The sequence below is a fragment of the Schistocerca americana genome, chromosome 1 (assembly GCF_021461395.2).
Source record: "Schistocerca americana isolate TAMUIC-IGC-003095 chromosome 1, iqSchAmer2.1, whole genome shotgun sequence".
Taxonomy (NCBI): Eukaryota; Metazoa; Arthropoda; class Insecta; order Orthoptera; family Acrididae; genus Schistocerca; species Schistocerca americana.
Genome location: NC_060119.1, coordinates 591727838 through 591747496, shown reverse-complemented (window position 1 = coordinate 591747496; position 19659 = coordinate 591727838). Strand labels below are relative to the sequence as shown.

Genomic DNA, 19659 nt, shown 5'->3' with positions numbered 1-19659 from the left:
AAGTGTGTCACCGCAGCCAGAAAAAGCCGTTGTCAGAGTGAAGTGGTGGTGAGTGGGTAATGAAGGAAAATCAGTGCGAGGGCGGCGCTCTGAAATCTCGGGCATTGTGCCAACAGCAGGGGGCGGGGCGCTCTGGGGGCGTGGCTGAGGCGGATGGAGTGGTCAGCCTCCAGGGGCGGGTCCACGCCTCTAGGCCAGACTCAGTTCATTCTCACGCCATCGCCCCGTGCAAGACTTGAAGCGAATTCACCCTACGCCGCTGTAAAGGTTTACATTATCCTTCGGCGCTTGTTTCTGGAAGAAACAGATGACCAAGTATGAGTTATGGTCTGAATGTCGCACACCGCTTACATCAAGATGATGGGTGTTTCGGTGATGTATATGCGAAATAGAACTTTCTTTTATGTGTTGATCTCGTATAATGCAATTATGTATTATTTATTATCTGGGGTTTAACTACTACTTCCTATACGGATAAGGGAAGTCTACGACTTTTTCCAAAGGTTACACATTTATCTCGATAAATCCTCAGTACACCTCTTGAAAGTTTGTGGTCCAGGGATTAAATGACAGACTACAACTCCAAATGTGTGGGGTTCTATCCCCAGTCCGGTTTAACTAAATTTACTGTGATTCGTCGTTAGTTTCATTACTGGAAATATATAGCTGTGGTGTAGCTTGTGTTTCAGCAGTACGCTGTTGTGAGTCAGTTCGCCATATATAGAAAGCCAAGGCAAAAGGCCGGTGCTTAATAAATGCTCTGTGGTCTTCCAACCAATCAAGGTGACGGCCATTTCACGATGCAGTTAATACGCAAAAACAATGAAGCGTTGCCAAAAACATAGCATCCAAATGTGCTACCCTAAATGATCACGTAGGAAAAGAAATGAGTTAAATTTAATTTATTTGATGTTAACTGGTTCTCCTGTCTCTTCTTCGCAGAACAACATAATAATAAATGAAAAGGGCTATATTTCTTATGATATAAAAGACATAATTTATTCAGCTTAACCGGTTTTTGCTTAAAAGGCTATAGTGATGCACATGTAAGTCGAAAACTGGTTAACCTTAATAAATTATTCCATTAAAACATAAGCAGTATAGTATATACGTATGCATGTATTGAACTGGGGACCTAGAAACGACGGAGAGGCTTCGTCCCTGCCGTAGCCCTCAGTGGTACACAACCCCACAACAGGCTACAGCAGTCCACTCACCCCACCGCCGCCTCACACCGAACTCAGGGTTACTGTGCGGTTCGGCCCCCAGTGGACCCCCCTTGGGAGCGTCTCATTTCAGACGAGTGTAACCCCAATGTTTGCGTGGTAGAGTAATTATCGCGTACGCGTACGTGGAGACAGTGTTTGCGCAGCAATCGCCGACGTTGTGTAACTGAGGTGGAATAAGGGGAACCAGCCCGCATTCGCCAAGGCAGATGGAAAACCGCCTTAAAAACCATCCACAGTCTGGCCGGCACAACGAACCTTGACACTAATCCGAGTGGCGGATTCATGCCGGGATCAGCACGCCTTCCCGCTAGGGTAGCAGTGAGTTAGACCGCGTGGCTAGCCGGGCGGGTTTAGTAGTATAGTACTTGTCATTTATTAAGTTGTTTGATATAACTACTCTCACACGAACATTAATTTCAGTCTGGAAGCATCTTTTTTCTCCCCATAGAGGCTAACAAAACAGAAGAGAAATTAGAGATATTCATTCACAAGTACAAACAAGACTCTCAAAAATCATGGGGTCGCTCAGAGGCGTATCGGAAGCCCATATTCCCTTCCAAAAATTTGAAAGATCGGTTGAATAGAATGTGTTTGTGAGGATCGTTCAGCGAAACATTCTGCACAGCTGCTGCTGTAAGGTCTTCCTGATATAAATGTAAAAAGCTAGGAATTAGGACTTAATACCAAGTAGATGATGATATCTGTGTAGAAGAAACAGTTTCATATTGGACAGGGACAGTAGAGAAAGCGGATTCAGAGTGTTATTTAAAAAGAAACCATTGTGGTATTGCTGGAGTACAAACTGAAGCACGTGTTGATGAACTGAAAAGATTTATTTACCTTATGGTCACAGTAGCAACAGTCTCATCGCACCTCGTATCACCAATGCTCCAACGGGGATGTCGCTGCTAGTCTCAACTGTTAAATTCTTGCTAGGGAAGATATTTGGAACACTCTGCGACCGTACACTGGGACTAAAGGCTCCTTTTGCCTATGTTTCTAGCTTTCAACGGCGAGGCCTAAGGTAAGTTAGATGTGACAGGTTTGAACTTAGACGCATCACAGGAGACAATTTTTCATGATACAATTGTATGGTAACATATACAATTGAACTATCTCCTGCAGCAGAACGGTCCATCACAAGGTGTATGAAAATAAAAGCTAACTACCAGATACAATTACACATTGGTTTACCATAAACATAAATTTGATGCACTGCTTGCGCAGTCATTTACAATGACCGATCAAAACGTGCGTGGTACTGGCAACTGAGCGGCCTAAGAGTCTGGTTTAGATGTGTGTTTTTGTGTGTTTCCCATCATGCACAGAGTTATCACTTGCAACGCTCTAACAAATTCTAACTATCTTAAGGTCAGAAGACAGATTTTGTTTGGAGACCATGTGTATTTACAATGATTTACAATCACTAGTATTACACTGAAATAGCGAACAGAGAAAATTTAATCAACTCTGACAAATCCACCACACCGTATATCTTTATGTAGATCAATACTTATCAAGTAGAGTAGTAAAAGGTTCTAAATATTCATTTTGGTTATTGAAACATTAGACAACAGACATTGAAATATTGAAGCCTTCAGTAGAAATGAACTGGGTATTCTGGGCTAAATTTGACTTTTGACCATTAACTCCCCACCCATGACGTCCCATCGTTCCCCCTCGCCCTGCTCCCTCTCCTGCCCTCCCTTCCCCTTCCCCTCCTCCCTCCTTCAACCTCCCTTACCATTTCTGAGCTAGGCCACTTCCCCTCCACCCTTTCCCAAGCCATGCTCCTTTTTCGGAAATAGGTCAATCAGAGCTTCTAATTCAACACTCATGATTAGCTCTTTCAACTACAGTTCACTATTTTACTTACAAATCAGCTCTTTCAATCATTTTTTTCACCTTCTTGTTAAGCCACTTCCCGTTCTTGGATACATCCCAATCAAATATCTTCATAGGGCAAGGATGCGTGGAGCATAACATTATTCTTAATCCAGTGGTGTTGGCAATGTTTGTCTGGCATCCGATATCTTCATACCACTGCCAATATTAGTTCATCTTTCATATCTCTGGACGTAAATAGCGACACATTATACTACGAGCAGTTTGAAAGGATATTATGGCTTGTTATTCTGGAATTTTATGTTTCAGAAATAGCTATTGTGAGTAGTGTGAACGTAAGTATATGAGTATCGACCTTGTGGACGTCGCAGATGGATGCTAGCGTAATCCTCTAGTTGGCTTCATTTCGTATTTTGGGGGAATTTTGGAAAAATTGACGTTACATTCGTTTCCACCGTTAAATCAACAAACAGATTTTGTACTTCGATATTCCAAAGTGATTTTTCGGTATTTGTGGGGAATAATATAAAACGGTTTGTTTACTTACTATGCAAGGTGAACCACCTAAGCCTTGCCCCTCAAATACTGCGGAAATGGAAAGTGCTATTGATGTGCGGCTTTCACAGAACGGATTGGTAGTCAGGAGCTCGTATTGTTAGCCAATAAACAGACTGTAATAGTACTTAGAAAGTGAACTTTTTGTGCAAACATACATTTTTAAATGGAACACTGCTTATTTGCATTAACAAACTGAAAGCGGGGTAAATTAGAATTTCAGTGGTGTTTGTTACAGGATTCTAGCGCGAGTCGTCCACAAGATATCGCATTTTGAAAAATTCCCACACCGACACTTGCACAATACCTGTTATAAGAAACACTAAAGAACAACACAAGTTCACACACTAGTTGTAAGGATTACGGCGAGTATCGAGATAATTGATCATCAGAGGTTGTTTTCAGAATGAGCACAAGCAGTAGCAATATACCCTTCTAGTCTGGTATGGAAAAACTGCAACACACATGCTAGCATTTCAGTGGAGAGGTCCTAGCAGCTTGTAGTAACACGTCGTTGAATATCATCGGGTGTAGTGGTATGTCCTTGCACACGGTGCCTTTCAGCTTTCCCCGAGGGAACAAGAGTCTGCAGTCGTCAATTTCGGGGAAAAAGCCGGCCAAAGTACAGGTCCTCTGCGTCCAATCCAACGATTTGGAAAAAAAAAAAATCGCAAAGACATGGTGTAGTACTTTGTGCACTGTGGGCCGGACAGACATCATGCTGGCACCACAGGTTCCTCCTAGCAAGTAGCACACGTGGAAGATGGTCTGTTAGGAGGCTGCGACGCTTGCGCGTATTCAGCCTTCCGTCTATGAAAAACGAGCCTATGAGCTGACGGTTCAGTATCCCACACCACACTTTTACACTTCATAAGGAATGACGTTCCAACTGACGAAGCCAACAGGATTTGTCAAGAGACCACAACTGCATGTTTCATACATAGTTTACTTGGCCGTGATCGGTAAATACGTAATCATCAATACATGATACATCTAGAGTATCTTGTCTTAATGCCTATGTACAGAAGTTAGCACGATCCTCATAATCTTTTCCATGTAGCTATTACTAAAAAAAGGATGGAACCTATGTCGATGGAGAATGTATAGCACACTTGTTTGAGTCATGCTACTTTCTTGCGCGATTCCGCGGGGGCTAACGGCCGAATCAATTGCAACGGCAGCAAGAATACTATTTTCCCCATCTTCTGCCGTCAATTGTTTCCTTTTGTTACGTTTCTAGATGTTACATCACGTAATTCGTTGAAGAAGTTGCTTAATAATTGCCAAGATGGTTGATGTTTAATGTCTATCTTTCCGCATACACAAGAATGAGCTGCATTCTTCCTACTCTCCTCATATACTTTGAGCATGTCAGCTTTTTCTCCATTGATAAATCCCATTGAGTACTATTACAATCTGTTTATTGGCTAACAACAGGAGCTCTTGATTACCGATCCATTTTATGAAAACCGCACATCAATAGCAGTTTCCTTTTCCCCAATATTTTCGGTGCAAGTTTTAGGTGATTTACCCTCTATGCTATAGTTTTGCGCTATTAAGTCACTCTAGTCAATGTAAAACTCTCTGAATTTTGATCATAGTGTGGCTTGTGGTGTAGGTGGCGACGTCTGTTATTGCAAATATTGTTCAAGAATTGGAGGGTAGAAAAGCATACTTCGAGGACCTGATATTTTTAGAAATTTTTCAGGAATGTTTCACTTCACCGGTGGCCATTTTAGGGGAGAAGTGATAATGCACAACGTTCTACACTGGAATAGTATAATTGGCATTGTTGACTGGCAAATACTGCTTTTTATAAGTTTCGGTTTTATGCTTAGTTGAGGGTTTGTACCATTGGTACAGACAGCATTTGTTCTAATCTGCATGATGCACTTAAGTAAAGTAGGGATGCGGAAGATTTGCTGCAAATATTAACAATACTCTTACTGCCTGTCAACCATTTCCACTGCAAACTTACGACACCTACAAGAAGACTCTCAGCCAACTCAACGGGAAAAGAAACAACTTGAAAGGCAATGAAAATATAATCAATATCATAGAATTCCAAATTAAATTTATGCCAAGTTAAGCAGTTATTTTCAAGCAGCACACAAAGCTAAAATAGGAGCACACAGTTCTTGTCTGATTTTGAAGTTAGACAATAGTGTGAAAGAAACTTCAACTAAACAAAAGATTATACAATAAGCATCTGCAGATAGCAACTTACCTGAACATACCTACAGCCATATGGCACATGACAGACAAAGCATAGCTGGCAGCTAAGAAATTATCAACAGAATAGAGGGAGGAAGGGAAGGGGCCTAAAGTTAAGCACAAATGACAAATGTAAAATGTGGTGCACAATGCCGAGTGCGTTCCAATGTGTAAGACGAAAATCAAAATTGAACATCAAAGGTCAAGTTTATATTTCGTCCAGAACGCCCACTGCATTCCTACTAACTTGCTATTAAATAATAACCAAAAAAAATACCTAAGTACAAACTCACAGATCAGAAGGAACGAGCGAGGTGGCGTAGTGGTCAACATACTTCCTCGTATTATGGAAGGAAGCAGGTCAAACCACCATCAGGCATCTAATTTAGGTTTTCCGTAGTTACCGTAAATCTCATACGGCGCAATTAATTTGGGAAGTCACAGGCTACTTCCTTCTACACACTTCTTCAGTCCGAGCCTCTAATGAACTCATCGTGGTCGGTCTTCCTCTTTTCAAACTGATGATGTTGACGCAAGCACTTTGCTTATTTCAAAACTTTAACTATTCTCGGAAGACAAGTTGCTGGATCCCAACGAAATTCTTATTAGGTGTTACTTTGAATCATCTGCATGTAATAAGATCCATACATGGAGTCTTTTTTTCTTTTCTTTTTCCCTGCTGTACCAACCTCTTCATCTCAGAGAAGGACTTGCACCTAACGTACTCTATTGTTTGTTGGATATACTAAAATCTGTGCCTCCCAACACAGCTTTAATCCTTCACAGTTCCGTCTTGTACCATGGAAGTTATTCCTTGATGTTGTAACACGCGGCCAGTCAGCTGGTCCCTTTTTCTTGTCAGTGTTTCCCATTCTTTTTTCGCCGATTCTACAGAGATTTTCCTCATTCCTTACCTTATCAGTCCACCTAATTTTCAGCCTATCAGTACAGCTCAAACGCTTCGATTATCTTCTTTTCGTCCATTTCGTCATTCACTACCATACCAAGCTTCGCTCCAGACGTAAGTTCTCAAAAATTTCTTTCTGAAATTAAGGCCTATGTTTGATACCAGCAGACTTCTTTTGGTTACGAATATTCTCTTTGCCAGTACTAGGATGCTTTTTATATCATCCTTGGTTCGTCTACCTTGTGTCATTTTACTTCCAAGGTAGCACAACTCCTACACGTCATCTATTTCATGGACCCAATTTTGATGTTAAGTTTATCGTTAATCTAATTTATGTTATTCCTCATTATTTCACCTCTCTTCGATTTACTAGCAGTCTATAGCGTGTGTTCATTAGGCTGTTCATTCCATTCAACAAATCCTGTAATTTTCTTCACTTTCACTGAGGATAGCAACGTCATCATCGAATGTTATCTCTGATATCCTTTCGCCATGAAGTATTTTTCCCACTCCTGAAAATTTCTGTTAATTGAGTCGCTGTTGGTTCGTTGCACAGATTGAGCAATAGTTGCGAAAGACTGCATCCCTACCTTTTCAACCCGGTCACTTCTTCCTTGGTGTTCCATTCTTACTTTTCCCTCTTGGTTCTTGTACATTTTATATACTGATCAGCCAGAACATTTTGACCACCTATCTAATAACCGGTGTGTCCACCTTTGGCACGGATAAGAGCGGCGACGAGTCTTGACATAGAAGCAATGATGCTATGGTAGGTCGCTGTAGAGAACTGGAACCACATATGCACATACAGGTAATCACCCAGTTCCCGTAAAATCCGGGGTGCCATGAGCTCTAACGCCACATTGTAGACGTGTTCGATCGGTTCAGATATGACAAGTTAGGAGTCCAACACATCAATTGGAACCAGGCGCTGTGTTCCTCGGACCACTCCAACCCACTCATGGCCTTGTGATATGGCTCATTATCTTGCTGAAAAATGCCACTGCCGTCGGGAAATATGATCATCACGAAGAGGCGTACGTGGTCTGCGACCAATGTACGATACTTCTTGGCCATCGTGGTGCATTGCACGAGCTCCACTAGACCCATGAATGCGCACATGAATGTTTCCCAGAGCAGAATGGAGTTGCCGCCAGCTTGTCTCCGTACCTCAGTACAGATGTCAAGGAAGACATGCAATTGTGCAATGAGTACTTTTTCTCTTAATGATGAATTACCCCAAAATATGACGCCACTTGCAAACTGTGAATAAAAATATGCATAATAGGCTAATTTACTGATACGATTATCCAAAAATTTGCAATAACTCTAATATTATAAGTAGCTGAACCTAAACGTTTCAGCAGATCATCGATGTGTTTCTTCCAATTCAATTTCTCGTCGGTGCATACACCCAGAAATTTTGAATATACTGCCTTAGCAACAGACTTCTGTTCAAAGTCTATCACCGGTGTTATGTCATTTACTGTGCAGACTTGTATACACTGTGTTTTCTCAAAATTTAATGAGAGTCCATTTGCGTAGAATCACTTAATAATTTTCTGAAAGACATTATTTACGATTTCCTTAGCTGATTCCTGTTTGTTGGGTGTGATTACTATACTCGTATCATCAGAAAAAAGAGTTAGCTTTGCATCTTCATGGATATAGAGTGGGAAGTCATTAATATATATGAAGAAAAATAATGGACCCAAGACTGAAACCTGTGGGACACACTAGCACTGATTCCTCGCCAGGTGACGCTGCTATCGCCTGTCCAGGTTTATATCGATAGTAGGTGGATGGTCATAATGTTCTGGCTATTTAGTGTATATTACCCGTTTTCCCCTATATCTTACATCTATTCTCTTAAGCATTTCTAACATCTGGTATAATTTCACGTTCTCGAACACTTTGCCCAGGTCGATAAATCCCTTGAACATATACTAATTTTTTGTGAGTCTAACTTCCATTATCTATCTTGTCAGAATTGCTTCTCTGGTACCTATATTTTTCCTAAACCTAAATTTATCGTTATCTATTCTTTTATTGTGTGTATTATTCATATTAGCAACTTGACCACAGAATTACAGACTATAAACACCTTAACGTCAGGCTTTTCGAAGGATCTAGGGCGTATTCTAAGATCGATGAAATTCCATTCTCAAATGTTCAGTGTTGGTTCAGGAAACATTATATGTGTATATATATCCTGTAAAAGGAGCAGGCAGGGCTTCTAGTAGTCTTATCTAAGCATAAAATGCGTGAAATGTGACGCAGGATTGTGTCTACAATGTTTCGAAACATACCAAATAAATCACTAAACCAAAAATTGCGTATTAATTTGTGTTTGTTGTTATGAATCGGTTTAAAAGAATTATTTTGTTCAAATTTTGCGTTATTTCTGTTAAAATATGCCTATAATACTGTCAGTAATAGAATTACAATGTCGCAGGGAAAATTTAAAATACGCATCCAAGTGCCCAACGTGTCGATATGGATACGGTATGTTACAGAAAAATTAAGATATAGAAAGGTCAAATAATTGCTCGTTTGCACTATTTAGTTGTATAAAAAGTCAAAAATTTGAAAATGTTCAAAAATATCCAGTTTTGAAAAAATAGAGTAGTTAAGAAAGTTACAATATAAATGGTAAATTTATGGAGCCGATCAGTTCGTTCCCACTCCAAGAAATAACATTGCAAAGCGTTCTGGAGTCAGTAGTGGGAAGGCGAATGGAAGATTTGACAAATGGGATCTGGAAAAGCGCTGTGTGTCTTGCAAGGGAACCGCATATAAGTCACTTGTGAGGTATTGCTTCAGTGTGAGGAGTCCTTATCTTGAAAGCTGCCGAAGTGGGTGATTTCGAGGATTACATTAACTAGCAGATTTCCTTAATTAGCTACAGCTCATTTTTCATCAAGATCTACAGAGGTAGTTCAGTGAGTTCGTGGAATCAGATCTCAAGAGAAAGTAAACAAATTATTGGAAGAACCTAACTGTAACTTTACTCACTTGCCATGCATTTTTAGCACTAATTACTGTCGTTATTACGCATCGTGTTACTCTGATAGCCAGCTGTATTATTAAACGCCATTTTTTATGTTTGCGTATTCATTTTTTTCCTACTGGCAACCATGCATTTGGTTATTTTAAAGTGACATTATTCTCGTTTATCTACACCAAACGCCGGAGCGGTCGTGTTTTGTGCGCCATCCGCCCAAGTTCGTTTCATGTGTGAGATCCGAATCTTCTTAGGAAAACAATGGTTCAGATGGCTCTGAGCACTATGGGACTTAACTTCTAAGGTCATCAGTCCCCTAGAACTTAGAACTACTTAAACCTAACTAAACTAAGGACATCACACACATCCATGCCCGAGGCAGGATTCGAACCTGCGACCGTAGCGGTCGCACAGTTCCAGACTGTGGCACCTAGAACCGCTCGGCCACCCAGGCCGGCAATCTTCTTAGGAGAAGTTGCTGCGCCGTCACTATTTAAAGACAGCAACCCATTTGTCATATGGTAACGGAGTTTCTCGATATTCAGGCAATGAGTCCATCCCGCCTACAAAACTACGTTCGTGTCCACTTAGAACCTCGATGACCGCCTAGGAGTACTTGGAGCAAGCGAGACACTGAATCATTCGAAGAACTTTAATTGCAGGTGACAGACAGAGAAGGAAAGCAAAGAGGATGAGCTCTAAATGTAGATGTCTCATAGGAAGGACAACCAATGCTCACGCGGTTTGATGAACACATGGTAGATGACGCTGTCGCATGGTACAAGGAAAATTATAGGTAATGAAAAAAGAACGTTGATAAGAATTCTGAACATTTACCTTGCAACCATGTAACTAAAAACATCATAAACCTCGTTTCGTAACAATTACAGCATTGATCTTTCAGGAATCCATTTCATCAAGTAGGCCCTACTGGTACGCTGGAAACGGAATTTATTTTGTTCTTCCCATAACGTGGGGAACAATTATTGTTGGCTTTTTGTTCAAATTCTTCAGGCCCTTCTGCGACACCCCGGGTCACTCCAAAGATGTACTTTTGGGAAATTGTCAAAACTTTAAGCAACCGAGTCAAAAATATCTACCTGATACTTTTTCAATCTAGCAAGTTTTTGTGTTCAGTACATTAACACCAGATTACTGACGTAGAAAATTATTCGAAACGAAATTGTTTACGCAGCGTGGAAATCACGATAACGCCGAATGACCAAAACACAAGAAAACAGGTTCAAAGCATCTCATCTTCCCAGCCGAATTTCGCTGCGCCACATATTGTAACACTCTTGACGCACTGTCGGCGTTTGAGTGCCACTTCGTGTACACTGATTCCTATTGCAACCAGATCTGGATTCACTGGTTCACAGGCCAATGGTAGAGTTATTTTTTCCGCTCCAAGTGATGTTGTGCATTCATACTAGTGGGATTCTGACGAGTTTCCGATTGTCGTGATGACGCGCACTGACCTTTCCGTTTAATTGGAATTTCAGATGGGGCCCGTACGGTTTGGCCTATGTCTCGTCCAGTGTAATGATACAGTGCAAGAAAGCCTTTCCTTCGCTCTCACAGCGTTCCATGTGGGTACGAGTCGTATCATAACTGTTTCCGCATTTCCGTCGAATCATGCGAGATCATCAGGATGAACTTTTCTTATGTCCACGCGTTGTTCCGAAAGTTGTGCACAGTCATACGCTCTACTCCTGTCTCTCGAGGCCCACTCACGAAACGTTTGGCATCGATCGGTGTCGAAAAACGAGGCAAGAGCAGATGGCTTTTCTTTGATAGGGATCCACCTGGCCTTGTTGAAGGCTATTACCCACGTTGCCACTGTTCTACAAGGCATCGCGGATTCCCCGAAAGCCTCTTGAATACCTTGATAACTCCATCCTGCTCTACGTCCTCTGGCACATTCAATTCCAGCTCTGTTATCCATGTCTTGAAAATTTCGTGACAGACTTCAGCAGACCGTCCGATACATGCGACTCTTTTAAGTATTCATGCCCATGATGAAAAGGGAGAGTCTACTTGCAGTGAGGTCTGTAACTGACGTGATTTGTTCAAATGGTTAAAATGGCTCTGAGCACTATGCGACTTAACTTCTGAGGTCATCAGTCCGCTAGGACTTAGAACTACTTAAACCTAACTAACCTAAGGACATCAGACACTTCCATCCCCGAAGCAGGATTCGAACCTGCGACAGTAGCGGTCGCGCTGTTCCAGACTGTAGCGCCTAGAACCGCTCGGCCACCACGGCCGGCGATGTGATTTGTAATCGACGTTATTTCATTACGTTCTGTTGTATGGCATTGTTTCCGCTATTTGAGTCCGAACCCTTGTTGATTTTACTGTGTAATGTGGAATAAAATAAATGTAGAATGTGTACATCGCAGAAGATGCAGTTTCACGTACTCAGCCTAAGGACAAAACACTTTGTAGATGCACAGTGTCTGTACTGTATGTTGAGGGGCTGGGATGTGAGGTGTCGCTGACCGGGCCAGAGTCGCACACAGCGCGGGCAGCCTGAGTAGGCGTCCTTTGAGCTACTGTGCCCTGGTGTTGCGCGTCAGCGAACACGCCTCTCAGCTCGCAGGCGGCACCCCGAGGTCAAGGCCGACACCTGTCTGCCGCCTGAACGCCAGCAGGAGCAGGCAGAGGCGCTGCGAATCTGCGCTCAACGGCTGGCGATACGTAGGCGCGGGCAACGTGCCTATTGTCCTATTCCGTTTGAGTATCTGTCCTATTCTTATCGTGTAAATCATTTTTCCTCACATTCTCAGTCGAAATTCCTTTAATTCTTCTGCTCGACTAGAGTGTTTTTCTCTAGCGCAAGATTTTTGTTACACTGTAATTACCATTTGTCGTTAAATTCCACGCCATTCTTACTGACATTCAATGAAGAAGCTTGCAGAATGCTGCCCAGAATCGATGAATTACGACTGCGTACTCGTTGAGCACTGAAAGCTGTAGGTGAATGCCTGTAGCACCGGCTTTGAATAAGTGGTTCTACGGAAAATTTTAACCGAAATCGAGTACAAAAAAGTACTGCCGTCCAGCAAATAAATTAAAGCAATTTTCATCAAAAAAATGACATACGTGAAAGTATATTATAACACAAGGAATTTAACAACTGACATACTGACAACTGAAAGCATGTGACCTTGGTAATGTTCGTATAATAATTTATTACATCCACCTTCGCCGGCCGGAGTGGCAGAGCGGTTCTAGGCGCTACAGTCTGGAACCGCGCGACCGATACGGTCGCAGGTTCAAATCCTGCCTCGGGCATGGATGTGTGTGATGTCCTTAGGTTAGTTAGGTTTAAGTAGTTCTAAGTTCTAGGGGACTGATGACCTCAGAAGTTAAGTCCCATAGTGCTCAGAGCCATTTGAACCATTTTTGAACATCCACGATCGCTTAGATGTATATTCACATTATCCGTTACGGCAAATAACTGCCATCTTCAGATGTGCGTCTGTGAGAAGTTTAACAGTGAATCAGTCACATTTGGCGTTCAAAATACACCGCACGCTTGATTACCTAAAAAAAAGGGTTCTTCTTGTTCAGATCGCGTAAAAAACGTCACAGATGATAAACTTTATGAATTGCCTTATACTAACTACGATTCTGAAATTGAAGAAGTTGATGACGACAATTCTGATGAAGAAGATCAAGCCATTGTCTACTCCGAGCATTATTCACAAAGTGAGCAAGCATATGATCCTGAAGATGATTGGAAGGTAATAGTGGGGTTGTAAGTGAGATATATTTCATAGGAAGAGACAGAGTAAATGGAAGAAAATCTGATGTGGAAGTAAAAGCAAAACGAAACAAAAAAGAATCACGAAAAGATTTTTGTTTATCGTTAAAGTTAGAAATTGTGAGTCTTTACAAGAGAAACCATTTAATTTAAAAGATAAAACAAAAATGATTTATCTCATGAAGTTAGCAGACTGTTATGTATTGTGGACCCCTATACACAATTCTACTAGATGCACGCCATCTTTACTAAAGAGTGTCACTTAAACAGTTTGAAATAATAATAATAGAATATTATTCCTAAAACAAGTTTCCAGTGAAATGATGGATATGTGTCAATCCGTGTGGTGTATGAAGTACGCCATGCCCCCGCTAACGTAAGTAGAGTGTATGCACCCATTCGATGACTAATCCACAAAAATCTTCGTACAGACGAACAATTAGTTAGGCGCTTTGAACATTATAGTCTTTTAACGTCTCAGTGAATGTACATATCGTCACATGATAAAAGATTTCGCCTTCTTTTTATCCTTAATGTTACGACATAGCTGAATTTTAAGCGTTTTTTTTTGTTCGGAAATATACGTTAACTTTGCCGCTACGAAAATATTTCGCAATTTTATCGGACACCTGGCCGTAATAAGTCATGGGAACATACGTCATTTTTCGTTGTTAGTGCAGAGTTTGCCCTATGCTGTAGTTTCACTTTTCCTTTCATCTTCCTGTTCAGTAATGTCACATGACTGCTTCTACAACCGTTGTTTGTAGCTATATGTTTTAAAATTTTAAGTTCTTTTATCATTTCGTTTACAGTCTGCGACAGTTTGAGGATTCCAGTGACCATAGCATAGAAGTATACATTTTTATATTGCTGTAGATGGCAGGACTGCACGTTAATAATGACATCGGTGGTCGAAGACTTTGTTAAAATGGATATTTCATGTTTACCTCCAAGTTTGGTTACTGTCAAACCTAAGGAACTGAACTTGTCATTTACTTCCATCTTACAAGGGAACCTCCCCATCGCACCCCCCTCAGATTTAGTTATAAGTTGGCACAATGGATAGGCCTTGAAAAATTGAACACAGATCAATCGAGAAAACAGGAAGAAGTTGTGTGGAACTATGAAAAAAATTAGTAAAATATACAAACTGAGGAGTCCATGTGCAAGATAAGCAACATCAAGAAAAAGTGAGCTCAGGAGCGCCGTGGTCCCGTGGTTAGCGTGAGTAGATGCGGAACGAGAGGTACTGGGTTCAAGTCTTCCCTCGACTGAAAATTTTACTTTCTTTATTTTCGCAAAGTTATGATCTGTCCGTTCGTTCATTGACGTCTATGTTCACTGCAATAAGTTTAGTGTCTGTGTTTGGCGACCGCACCGCAAAACCGTGCGATTAGTAGACGAAAGGACGTGCCTCTCCAATGGGAACCGAAAACATTTGATCGCAAGGTCATAGGTCAACGGACTCCTCCACAGGAAAACACGTCTGATATATTCTATACGACACTGGTGACGGCATGTGCGTCACATGACAGGAATATGTTGTCGACCCATCTAACTTGTACATGGGTAAAAAGATTCTTCTACCTTGCCCCATTTAGGTTTCCTTGTGGATATGATAATCACTCGCAAAAAAGTGATGAAAACATAAGAGTTTGTCACATAAACTGAAAATAAAAAATTAAACTTCTCGCTCGAGGGAAGACTTGAACCTAGGACTTCTCATTTCGTAGCTGCTCTCGCTAACCACAAGACCACGGCGCTCCTAGACTCCCATTGTCCTTGATGTTGCCTATCTTCGCATGGACTACTCAGTTTGCATATTTTACCAATTTTTTTCATAGTTCCATACAACTTCTTCCTGTTTTCTCGATTGATCTGTGTTCAGTTTTTCAAGGCCTATCCACTGTGACGACTTATAACTAAATCTGAGGGGGGTGCGATGGGGAGGTTCCCTTGTTAGCTGTGAAAGTTAAATCGGGATATATTGCGCTTAATCTGAATTTAGTTCAGCTTCATTACCTTCGACTAATATGATAAGGTCGTCAAGATATTGTTTGCGGTCCACGATTGTTTCCTGTTGTTTGTGGGAATCTACTGAAGAATCTGCATTCAGTCTTTTCTAAATATATCTGCAAGTGTTCCAGATAAGCTATCCCCCATTGCTGTTACATTTTGCCTTGAAATTTGAAATAATTGAAATCCAGCACCAACTATAAAAAATCTGTTCACCAATGCTTAATTTTCCGTACCTATTTAGGTCCTTCTTAATGATTTCAGTAGTTTCTTTGACTGGGACGTTTGTGTTATACCAATCGAAGCGAATGTGATAAGTTGCGTATTGCAACACCTCTAATAACGTTTACGAATTCAGGGCGTTGTTATGCTGTTTAAGACTGCTGAAAGCTATACGTCTTCTTGATCCTGTCACTGAGTATCATATTTTTAGCTTGGTATCTGATATTGATAACAATTGGATGACTTCGACGATTCCATTGTATTCAAAAAACATCACTGTTTTATAAATGTAATCGTCATCATAATTAATAACTGCCGTATCAGCCTTTTCTGCTTTCGCTTCAGCTTTTTAATTGTTTTAATTTAGTTTAGATTTTTATTTTCATTTTTTGTTTCATTGGCTAACACTTTTCTAACTTAAACATTGGCATCCACTTGTTGGTACTTACACATCTGAGCCAGTTATGAAGCAGTTTTAGTTTCTGTTGAAATGTGATTAGTTTCCCGTCGATGACGAACAGTTTCAGCTCAATGACAGGACAGTGAACCTAACTTCCTAACAAGGGTCTGATATATAATGCTAAATTAAAATATTTTATACAATGAAGCGGTACAAAACCCAGTAGAAATTTAATGTTCGCAATTAAATAGAATACAGCAGATCCTAAAAGTGCAGTAGTAGCTCTAATGAATAAATACCAACAAATGGCCACGAATGTTAAAGTTTAAAAAGGTAATTAATGAAAAGAAAAAGAAAAATCTAATCGAAATGAAAACAATTAAGAAGCAGAATGAAAACTTTCAGGAGAATAATGCAATTGTAACGAAAGAAGATATGGATAATACGGGAATTTTACGATTACATTTATAAAACAATGAATTTGTTTGAAGACAATGGAATCAGCTAAGTCAATAAGAAGAACATTCTTAACAAATTTGAGAAAGACATCAGGGGGAATCACAGGATGCAGCAAGTTTTCTAAACCTTCGTATGGGAGACTGATATTTTGGGACACCTGTAGCCTAAAGACATCGTTAATCGCCTTACGTGAAGACATTACATTATATTCTCATTCTCTCTACCAATAGCAGGACAGCATCTAATATCAGGACATTTATGTTGGCAGGTCTCAAAATGATCAACATCGCGGGCGTGGTGTCCATCGTTCTGTTCTACGTGCTGATCCTAGCGGTGGGCATATGGGCCGGCCGCAAGAAGGAGGCGGGCAACGACTCCGAGGAGGAGGTGATGCTGGCGGGCCGCAACATCGGCCTTTTCGTCGGCATCTTCACCATGACAGGTGCGCACTGCACACAGCTGCCGCTTCAACATGTGTGGCTCAACAGGCTGTCCACATTTGTGTGGAGGAAAAGATATCTTCTAGTGCGATAATATCCAAGAGGGTGAAAATGTTAGGCTACTGTAGAATCTAACGAGACTTGGTTTCAATAAACAGATATTGCTCTCTGGTATTAAAAATTCGATGGATTGAAGTAAATATCTCAAGGATGCTCTTTTTCGGAATCCTAATCCAACGACGCATGCTATTCATTCGCTTGGAGTGTAATAGTTGCTATCAAAAATCTTTCAAACGAAGTCAGGAAATGTTGGATACAAGTAACCCTTACAACTGTTCATACTACGACAGGTATGTGTCATTAATTGGTTTGTTGGTGTCACGCTGAAGGAATGCGCCTGAAGCATATCTGTTACCTTTTTTTTAAACATTAATTCTAAACACAAAGCACAAATTTTAAATTTTGTGTTACATGTTTGGTTAACGTTTCATTTTATTTTGTTGTCGTTAGTGTTGTGGACCAAACATTGATTTGGTGCATCTCTCGATGGTGATCATCCTGTTCTAATTATATCTAGTATCTTCCCATTATTTATCGGATCCACGTATCTAATATACAGCTTTGTTCCGTTTCACCACCTATCGAAAACGTGGATTCCTTTCTTGTCTGAACCGCCTATCGTACATGCTTCACTTCCGTACAACAACACATTCTAAAAAGACTTTTCAGAAAATACTTCCTAACATTTAAATCAGTATTCGAAGTAAACTTTTCTTCCACAAATGCTTTTCTGGGCAACCTGTATTTTTTATACTATCTACTTCGGACATAATACGTTATTATGCTGCCAAAATACCAAAATTCATCTCTTACTTTTACTATCTCATTTACTAATTTAATTATCTCTTAATCGCCTCATTTAATATGATTACATTCCATTACCCTTTTTTTTAATTTATTGCTCTTTGCAAGACGTCCATTCCTTTCAGATACTCTTCCAATTACTTTGTTACCTTGACAGGATTACAACGTCATCTGCAAACCATAAAGTTGTATTGCTTGTCCCTGCAATTTAATTCCCTGTCCAAACGTCACTTTTGTTTCCTTAACCGTTTGATCAGTGAACGGAGTTACTAACAACGGGGATAGGCTACGAAATCTACCTCACCACTTTCTCAGCTATTGATTTCCTTTAATATCCTTCGTCTCCTACAACTGGAATCTAATTTGTGCACAAGCTGTACATAATCTTTCGCGCCCTGTATTTTATACCTTCTACCACCAGCCTAAGAAATCTCTTACATCACATTTATTGAGGGTCAGCTGTCGACGTTGAAAACTTCTTGAGGTATTTCGCCGATGATTCTGGTTATAAGGTATAAAGAAGTTGCAACGTTCGAGAATTGTAATGAATTACAAAAAGACTTACAGAAGTTTGGTTTGTGGGGAACTGCCGGTTCATCAGCGCCCGTACAAAGTTTCAATTGTTACACAGTCCATGTTTTTAGAAAGTCCACTGTTATGAATGATTATGATGATGAAATAATGAGGACAGCACAAACGCCCAGTCCCCGGCAGAGAGAAATTTCCAATCCGGGAATCGAACCCGGAGGCCCGTGATCCAGAGGCGACAACGCTAGCCACTAGACCACGAGCTGCGGACAAGATCTACAGAGAATCTACGCTTTCATAAGCGATTGGCATTTGATACCCAACATACACAAATGTAATGCGTACAAACAAACGGAAACAACCGTTATTGTACGATTACATGTTTGCTGTGCAAGTAGTCAAATAGAAGGGCGATAACAAAGTTTCCATTGGAAGGCCATACGGTCCAGAATCTGTATGCCAATCAGACAAAATCGTCTTGAACACTGAGACAATCATCGCTCGGACTCGCTACGTTGAAAATATCGGTTTTGTAAAATATCGTGTCATTCTGCGGCAAGAAATCCGTAACTGCCTCTTCCGACAGGAATCTTTGACCCATCAAGGCCTTTTTGAAGGGACCGAAGGCGTGATAATCGCTTGGGGAGAATATCGGGACAACAGCGCGAGTGCTCGAGTCTCTTCCATTTGAGTTGGTGTAACTTCTGCGTTACAGCATTTGCGACATGGGAACGTGTACCATCATGAAGCAGCAGCGCGCCTTATCGCTGTTTCCCCGGACGTGGTATTCGGAAGACATGCTTCCCCACACACATTCTTCATTCTCCAATGGATGTCTGCCTGTGTTTGCCCTTCGGCAGCCAATAAAACAATAAGAGCACGTGGTTCTGTTTGGACGCATTTGGTAATAAAATCACAATAGTTCACGGTTATGCATTTACCGCATGCACTTCGGAACGACACGAGCACCACACTAAACCCTCGCTTGGATGTCGGTGCTTATATACCCACATCGGAGTCTCGCTGGGTTGCGTATAACTTGCAGAAGCACCATGAATGGGAACTTTCTGATCGTCCCTTACACTTTAAAAATCTGGGACTATGCGTTCCGGACGATTCAGCTGACCGCCCACATAAAAATAAGCTAAAGAAAGGGAGAGACCAAAAGCAGACTGATTCTTTGGAATAATGCTCAGTTGTAGTCCAC

General features: G+C 40.9%; 1 protein-coding gene across 1 annotated transcript in view; it reads left to right on the top strand.

Moving 5' to 3' along the window:
• The window catches only part of LOC124606767 (high-affinity choline transporter 1), a 360300-nt gene that overhangs the window by 133575 nt on the left and 207066 nt on the right, over nucleotides 1–19659 (top strand). The window contains exon 3 of the mRNA XM_047138825.1: nucleotides 16889–17062. Within this exon, the coding sequence (XP_046994781.1) occupies nucleotides 16897–17062 (166 nt within the window). The 5' untranslated portion in view covers nucleotides 16889–16896. The remainder of the gene's footprint in view (nucleotides 1–16888; nucleotides 17063–19659) is intronic.